The sequence below is a fragment of the Palaemon carinicauda genome, chromosome 5 (genome assembly GCF_036898095.1).
Source record: "Palaemon carinicauda isolate YSFRI2023 chromosome 5, ASM3689809v2, whole genome shotgun sequence".
Lineage (NCBI taxonomy): Eukaryota > Metazoa > Arthropoda > Malacostraca > Decapoda > Palaemonidae > Palaemon > Palaemon carinicauda.
Window position 1 is genome coordinate 119954213 of NC_090729.1, and position 8688 is coordinate 119962900.

At 36.0% G+C, this 8688-nt stretch overlaps 1 protein-coding gene across 1 annotated transcript; it reads left to right on the top strand.

Annotated features, from left to right (window-relative positions):
* The first annotated feature begins 16 nt into the window (after nt 1–16).
* LOC137641442 (uncharacterized) lies at nt 17–8365 on the top strand. The gene is made up of 3 exons (XM_068373984.1): nt 17–131; nt 5243–6056; nt 6346–8365. Coding segments are annotated over exons 1-3 (1266 nt in total). The 5' UTR covers nt 17–130; the 3' UTR covers nt 6797–8365.
* The last annotated feature ends 323 nt before the right edge of the window (nt 8366–8688 follow it).

Below are 8688 nucleotides of genomic sequence, written 5' to 3' on the forward strand. Positions count from 1 at the left end.
ACTGATTCACAGAGGGGCTAGCAGCGAGTTGCCTTCTCTCAATTTGTTCCTTGGGCCATTGTTGTTAGTAGTGACAGTGTCGTCTCTAGTTTGGTGTGGTGGTGAAGCAGCCTCGTCCCCTCATACTACTAGTATGTCATACCTTCCTTTTTTTTTTTCTTTTTTTTTTGGTGTTTATTTTCTTAGTATGATAATCATAGTTGGAAAGTTTGTAGTCCTACGCTGACTAGAAGTGCGTCCTGAAGTGTGTTAGTTTTCAATAGAACGTTGCGATGAGATTTATGGTAATTTACTGGCATATCTCTCTCTCTCTCTCTCTCTCTCTCTCTCTCTCTCTCTCTCTCTCTCTCTCTCTCATAGCATAATTTTTCATTGAAAATACAATACCCATTGCCATGCAGTGTATAAGAAGCTCATTCCACCACTTATTATTTAATAGTCGAACTTTGATGTCAACATACATTCATTTTTGGTCGGTGACTACTATGATAGGCTATATGCCACTGTGCCAGTGGCTTAGGGCTTGGGGCTTGCATCCGCATCCCGAAAACACTGGCTGGAAAGAGGAAAGATAACAACTTCTGGTAATGTCATTATGTAAATGCTGTGCATATATGTTTTCTATAACATTAAACCGTTTGTCCTAACATGGTACACTTAGAATTTTTTCGTAAAAAACTGTAAAAATCCTGGAATAAATGTTGCCAGGCTTTTACCGTTTTATAAAACGGATATATGGACGTAAAGGAGTGATATTACAATCACCAACCCGTAAAAGACAATAACAAAGTAGGGTAAAATTACGGTCGCCTTTATTTTACTGAATTATATCTGAGAACGATATATTTTACAAAGAATTTTCGATTAGAATTACTGTTTTTCTAACAGTGTACAATCTTTCAAGATATTCGAAATTGTTGATGAACGCGCTGGGCAATGAATCCTCCACGATAACCAATTGATACAAGGCAGAAGTCTCATAAGATACACAAGATAAGCAGCGTACTTAACTTGCCCCCCGTCCCCACCCTATATAAGACCATTTGACCTTATCTTGCATGTACTGCAGCACTAATCTGCTTCTTGGATACCAAGGCTCTTCCTTTCTCATACCTCTGTCCCGCTAGCTATCAAACTAATTCATGGTCTTCCTCCCCCACTGTCTACTTTTGAATTAAACCATCTATTCCCAAAGCTATTGCTCATTCTTTCCACATGACTGAACCACTTTCAGATACTCTGATCTAGCACTTCATATATGCTTGCCTCCTGGCTAGTACAGTGGTAAAGTGTTCGCCTAGCATTCGCATAGCAGCAGATCGATCCCTTCTTGGGGCCGTGAGTTTAAGTTATTTACGGGGAAGACCACTGCTGTAGTTGGGCACCATAGTGAGCGTTGGGCATCTATTCTGATGAAAATGGAACTGAAACTAGAGACCTTTAACCTTTGTTACCACATATGTCTGTCTCCATATTTCTTGATGCTGATCATATTTACTCTCTGCCTTCTCCTTTTGCTCAAGATTTCAATCTCTCTTTTAACCTTCTGCGATTTATCTTAAACATCCTCAAACAACACAGAACCAACTTGGGGGGCATTCAGCAGAGCGCAGACCTCCTCCACGGCAGCTTATTTCTCGACCTTTTTCTCGACCTTGACCTTGACCTAGGACTTTCTAAATTGAAGCACTCCCAAGTCTTAACTTGATTATTAATCTCTGAAAGTTTCATTACTCTTCGAGTAAAATTATGACCTCCGCTACAGCAGATTATTTCTCGACCTTGACCTTGACCTTGACCTAAGACTTTCAAAATTGAATCACTTCCACATAACTATCAATCCCTGAAAGTTTCACTACTCTATGAGTAAAATTGTGGCCAGGAGGTTGTCCACACACAAACAAATGGACAAACAGGATCGAAAACATAACCTCCTCTCAAATGTAACAAACGTCAGGACACTGTCTATGGAAGAAGATCTTGCTGTGTTACTAGAGGAGCTGAAATAAATAAATTTGGATATAATAGGATTGAATAGAATCAGTGAAAATTGGGGAATCAGAGGTAAGTAGCATATGCAGACAACATCCATTCCACGTCTTTTTTTTATCACAACATTAAGCTTACGTCCAGTGTCCTTTTTAGTCGTATCTTATATAACTGAATCCAGAACGACATTGAAGAACCACATAAACTTGATACCCACTCACTTCAGACCAACATTCTCTCACCGAACCAGTCCATCTTCTGTTTACTGTAGATATTTATTTGTTTTAATGTCGATACCCTTCTTGAAATATTCCAAATTCCTTTTTTCCTTTCCTCACTGGGCTATTTTCCCTGTTGGAGCCTCTGGGCTTATAGCATCTTGCTTTTCCAACTAGGATTGTAGCTTAGCAAGTAATAATAATAATATTCTAAGGCACGCTTTGTTTACATCATGAAACTTTTCGTTGCTTTCAATGATTTATCATCTGTATCAAGCATCCAAGTGTTCTTATATGTTGATTTTACCATAGGATTATCTTGCTACGTTTATGCTGCATACGTTGTTTTCCCTTCCCATTTGATTACATTTGCACACAAGATCACAAACACACATGCACACATATACTATATATACATACACTTTTTGTTTGCTATAGCGTATGTATATGCATATATATACTGTATATATATATATATATATATATATATACATATATATATATATAAATATATATATATACATACATATATATACATATTTATATATATACACACACACATATATATATACATATATATATATATATATATATATATATATATATATATATATATATATATATCAGAAACTTGGAGCCTTACTAAAATCTTAGAAAATAAGCTAGTTACAACTCAAAGAGCTATGGAAAGAATAATGATGGGAATAACACTAAGAGACAGAAGAAAGCAACATGGACACATAAGCAAACTAAAGTAGAAGATATTCTAACAACATGTAAGAAAAAGATATGGACGTGGGCAGGATATGTAATGAGAATGTCATTAACAATAACAGAAAGGGTCCATAGAGATTGCAAAAGAAGCAGGGGAAAGAAGGGAAGACGATGGATTGACGAGCTAAGAAAGTTTGCGAGTGTGGTCTGGCATAGAAGGACCGTAAACAGACGCAAGTGGATGGACATGCCTGTGAAGATTTTGTTCTGCAGTGGACTAGTAACGACTGATGATGATAATGATATATATATATATATATATATATATATATATATATATATATATATATATATATATATATGTATATACATATATACTGTATATATATATATATATATATACAGTATATATATATATATATATATATATATATATATATATATATATATATATATCTATATATATATATTTGTGATGTTATGCATCAATGTCCTTTGGAGATTAGATTACTTGTAAAGATAATGGAATCTGACCACGAAGCGATATCTCATAATGATTGGAGATCTATTAATTCTTGCTGCAATCTTGATGTAACAGAGTCCTTGTACTTTGTTCTATTTATTACTTCTTGAAAAAAATACAAGAGAACAAATTCAGAAGAACGCCACTAGACATGAGTTAAAGAACAGTTGCTTCATTACTAAGAAAGACTGTTACAGATTGATTAAATATTATTTGCAAAAACCGTAGAATGAAGAGTAAAATGTTAAAAAAAAAAAGTCGAGCTTAAATAACCCTCAAATCCTACTCTGTTAAAGTCCTTAGAGATATTACGAAAAAACGCTAGACAAGTAAAGGTGACAGGAATGACAGGCATCCGCCACTCCACACGGAGTGCAAATGAAGGGCGGACACTTTGATTTGCCCGTAATTATTTTGCTTTGAAACAGTGTTACCAGATCAAACAGTCCAAGGCAGTCACTAGGCACAGGCAGACAAACGTATGACACGGCCAGACACTGGGCAGAGGGCAGAGGGCATTCAGAGTTGCGTCTGACAATAGTCAGACACCTATCCAGTGCCTCAACAATGGGTATGAGCACTTTGATGGTTTGTCAGTTATTTTTCGTCTATAACGTCATCTACACTCGTGATCATCACCCATACAACAAAATTGGTAAAGGCCCTTCCACACGGAGGGTAAATGCAGGGCAGGCCTTGATTTACCCGTAACTCTTTTGCTTTGAAAGAGTGATACCAGATCAAACAGTCCAAGGCAGTCAGTTGGCACAGGCAGGCGAACGTATGACATAGGCCAGACACCCGGCAGAGTGCAGACAGAGTTGTGTCTGACAATAGCCAGGAGCCTGTCCAGTGTCTCACCAATGGACATGGGCACTTCGATGGTTTACCCATTGTTTCCTCGTCTACACTCATGATCGTCACCCATACAACCAAATTGGTAACTGTGTCTGCCCGCCGTGCATTTTACCCTCGTGTGGAAGGGCCTAAAAATTTTATTAGACAACAGAGGTCCTCAGAAGCTACACTGGTGACTTGAAGGAAGTGAAAAAAGCATACCTATTTAATCCTCTGGCACAAACGGAATGCAATAGTCCTCAATGAATTCACGCTATATGACTCTTTCCTGTGCTATTTCCCAGAGCTCACCACAATTCTCAGATCCAACCTCCTAGCACTTTGCCATCAGTCACGTTTCTCTTGGTCTACCACACCCTCTCCTGTCCAAAGGCTTCCATTCAGGTACATTTTGGAATAACTCATCTTCCTTTTTTGAAATATGCCCCATCCATCTCCATCTTGATAATCTAACTATATTGTTCACATTGGACACTGCCACCTCACGAATTGCCGCATTTGTTATATGTTAGTGCCATTTGATTAACAAAATCCTTCTCAATCAGTTTAAGTGACGTACCACGACTGGTGCCCATATTAGATGTTAAATCAAAATTAAAGATTGAGGGCCTACAACAGGACCCATTCCTTTAGTAAAGACGATAGAAGTGCAAAAAATATGAAACGAGTTAGAACAGTACTTAACAATCAGATGAATATCATGAAAATCTAAGGAAGCTACTTCACGTTGAAATGAGGTGTATAGACCTCTAAATTCTTATAAAAATTCCAGTAATGTGGAAGGGGTATATGGTGAGCATGAGAGCGCAATATGGTGTATACAAAAACCTCTCAAAACAAGAAACTCTATTCTTAGTTCCCCTCTGGATATTTATATGAATGAAATAGCTTGATTATTATTGGAGGTTTTTTAACGTTTATTGTTTTTTTTCTTTTGCAGTGGCACCTACTGAGAAGCCCATTAGACCCCAAGATCTGATTACTGAGGAACATATCAAAGAAGTTCTTAAAGCTGACAAGGGAAGTGACGCTCTTTTAAGATCCTGGAAGGTCGTTGATTTCACCAAACCTGGTGATAATTATGTCTGTGTGGTTACCAGCGTAGAAGTTACATATTCTTTGTGTAATAAAGAAAAATGTAGGATTAATTATGTTGTCAAACTCAGCGCCCATAAGGTAATAGAGGGTTTTCCAGATTTAACATCGATCTTTTTCACAAAAGAGTCAAAGTTTTATCAAGAAATCGTACCAGCGTTAAATGGAGAATTAGTTTTGGCAGGGCAAGAAATACTTCACATCCCTAAGTGTTTATATATATCCTTAGAAAATGGGAAGGAGCAGATTTATTTCGAAGATCTGAGGGCGAGGGATTTTAAAATGTTCGACCGAAGGAAAGGTATGGATAAAGATCACATTGACCTTGTCATGGCTGAACTTGCCAGACTACACAGTGCGTCTTATCTTCTCATGAACAAGTATCATGAAGGGAAGACTGCAGCGACAGAGTATGAATTTCTCGCTAAGGATTGGCTAACCTTCACTCCCACTGCCAAAAAAGTATTCTTACCGATGTTTCAAAGCAACATTGATAATGGAGTGAAGATGCTGGAGAAAATGGGTGGATACGAGACTGCCATTGGCTGGATGAAATCGTTGAAAGATGAAGTAGAAGATGTCGTTACTGTTCAGATGCAAAGCAAGAGATTCAACAGCATATGCCATGGGGACTTCTGGAACAACAACACCTTGTTTAGGTAAGTTAAATCTCGATAAAGGATACTGGTTCAGTTGCTGATAAACATAGAGGCTTGCACACTGCTCTCCCACAAACAAGTTGTAACGCAGAGCATTTGACAGATTTTTTGTAGTTTATTAATGAAAGATCTACTTTAATGTTGTTCCTGTTCTTAAAATATTTTAATTATTCATTATTTCTCCTGTTGTTTATTTATTTCCTTGTTTCCTTTCCTCACTGGGCTAATTTTTCCTGTTGGAGCCCTTGGGCTTATAGCATACTGCTTTTCCAATTCCTTATCTTTTCAGATACAACGACGAAGGCCAACCCACGGACGTCATGTTACTCGATCTTCAACTGTGTAGAGAGGCATCTTTGGCAACTGACTTGAACTACTTCTTCTACACCAGTGTGACTGGAGACATACGGAGACCCAACATTGACCATTTCCTGTCCACTTACCACTCGTCCTATAAGAAAGTGGTTGAAGGGGGCAACTTGCCAATGCACTTTAACAAAGAGGAACTCTTGCAGGAATTTCGAGATAAGAATAAAGTTGGTTTGATGTTTGCAATGATGGTCTTACCAGCTGTGTTAATGGAACCTGAAGAAGTTTCTGACTTTGCAGACAGAGACGTAGCAGAACTCATGAGAGATTTCAGAGAAAGAATGTTAGATAAACCTGACTCAAATTCATTGTTCAAGCCTCGTTTTCTGTCAATGTTTGATGAATTTATGGAAACAGGTCTGATATCTTGAAGTTTGACTTGTGTAGCTAAAATGGTTTCTTGGTTCGTGCAGTCCATAGAATAAATAACTTTCATTCTACCTTGTTTATAATCTGAAGCAGTTCTTGATGGTATACTTTCTTACACTGAAGCCTTATAATAGCATGTAATAATTTCGTTATTCCAGTCAACTTAAGTTATTATTTTTTGGTTCGTCTGCTATTCACAGAATAAATATCTTTCATTCACCCTTGGTTATAATATGAAGCAATTCTTGTTGGTACATTTTCTTACACAAAAGCCTTATAATAGCATGTAATAATTTCGTTATTCCAGTCAACTTCAGTTATTACTAACTTTCTGGAAGTGTGTATGGGCCTGTAATCTCCATTTGTGAAATTTTCAAAGAGGCAGTTGATGGTTCGTAAGCTTATAACTTTTGCATGAAATATCTTGTGTGGTATTGTGATTCAGGATTTGAGCTTTGAGCTTGGAAACAAAAGAGCATAAACCAAATACTTTTTTTTCCGAGGTTTTTATAACTATGAACCTGATTTGACAATTAAAAATTTTATGACTAGGAACCTGATTTGACAATAAAAAATTTTATGAATACTAACCTGATTTGACAATAAAAACTTTCACGACTATGAAAACTTTCATGACTATGAACCTGATTTGACAATGAAAACTTTCATGACTATGAACCTGATTTGACCATGAAAACTTTCATGACTATGAACCTGATTTGACAATGAAAAATTTTATGACTAGGAACCTGATTTGACAATAAAAAAATTTATGACTAGGAACCTGATTTGACAGTGAAAACTTTTATGACTACAACCTGATTTGACAATAAAAAACTTTCACGACTATGAAAACTTTCATGACAATGAACCTGATTTGACAATGAAAACTTTTATGACTAAGAGCCTGATTTGACAATGAAAACTTTTATGACTATGAGCCTGATTTGACAATGAAAACTTTTATGACTATGAACCTGATTTGACACTGAAAACTTTTATGACTATGAACCTGATTTGACAATGAAAACTTTCATGACTACGAACCTGATTTGACAATGGAAACTTTTATGACTACGAACCTGATTTGACACTGAAAACTTGTATGACTATGAACCTGATTTATCAAAGGAAACTTTTATGACTATGAACCTGATTTGACAATGAAAAATTTTATGACTATGAACCTGATCTAACAATGAAAACTTTTATGACTACGAACCTGATTTGACAATGAAAACTTTTATAACTATAAACCTGATTTGACAATGAAAACTTTTATGACTATGAACCTGATTTAACAATGAACACTTTTATGACTATGAACCTGATTTAACAATGAAAACTTTTATGACTATGAACCTGATTTAACAATGAACACTTTTATGCCTATGAACCTGATTTATCAAAGGAAACTTAATAGGGAAGTTACATGCACAAAATAATATATATTTTCAATTGTATTAACAGATGCTGATTTAATTAGCTTCTATTTTTTTAGGATAACAATGAACTTTGTGGTACTGGTAAGATGTTTATATGTCAACTTTATAATAAATAACAAAACTAAATGTGAAAAATCACATCTTTTAGTTACACTATGTGGAATGTTATATTATTATTATTATTATTATTATTATTATCATTACTAGCTAAGCTATAACCCTAGTTGGAAAAGCAGGATGCTATAAGCCCAGGGGCCCAACAGGGAGAATAGTTCAGTGAGGAAAGGAAAAAAAGGAAAAATAAAATATTTTAAGAATACCAACAACATTAAAATAAATATTTCCTATATAAACTATAAAAAATTATAGCAAAAAAGAGAGAAATTAGATAGAATAGCGTGCCCGAGTGTACCCTCAAGCAAGAGAACTCTAACCCAAGACAGTGGAAG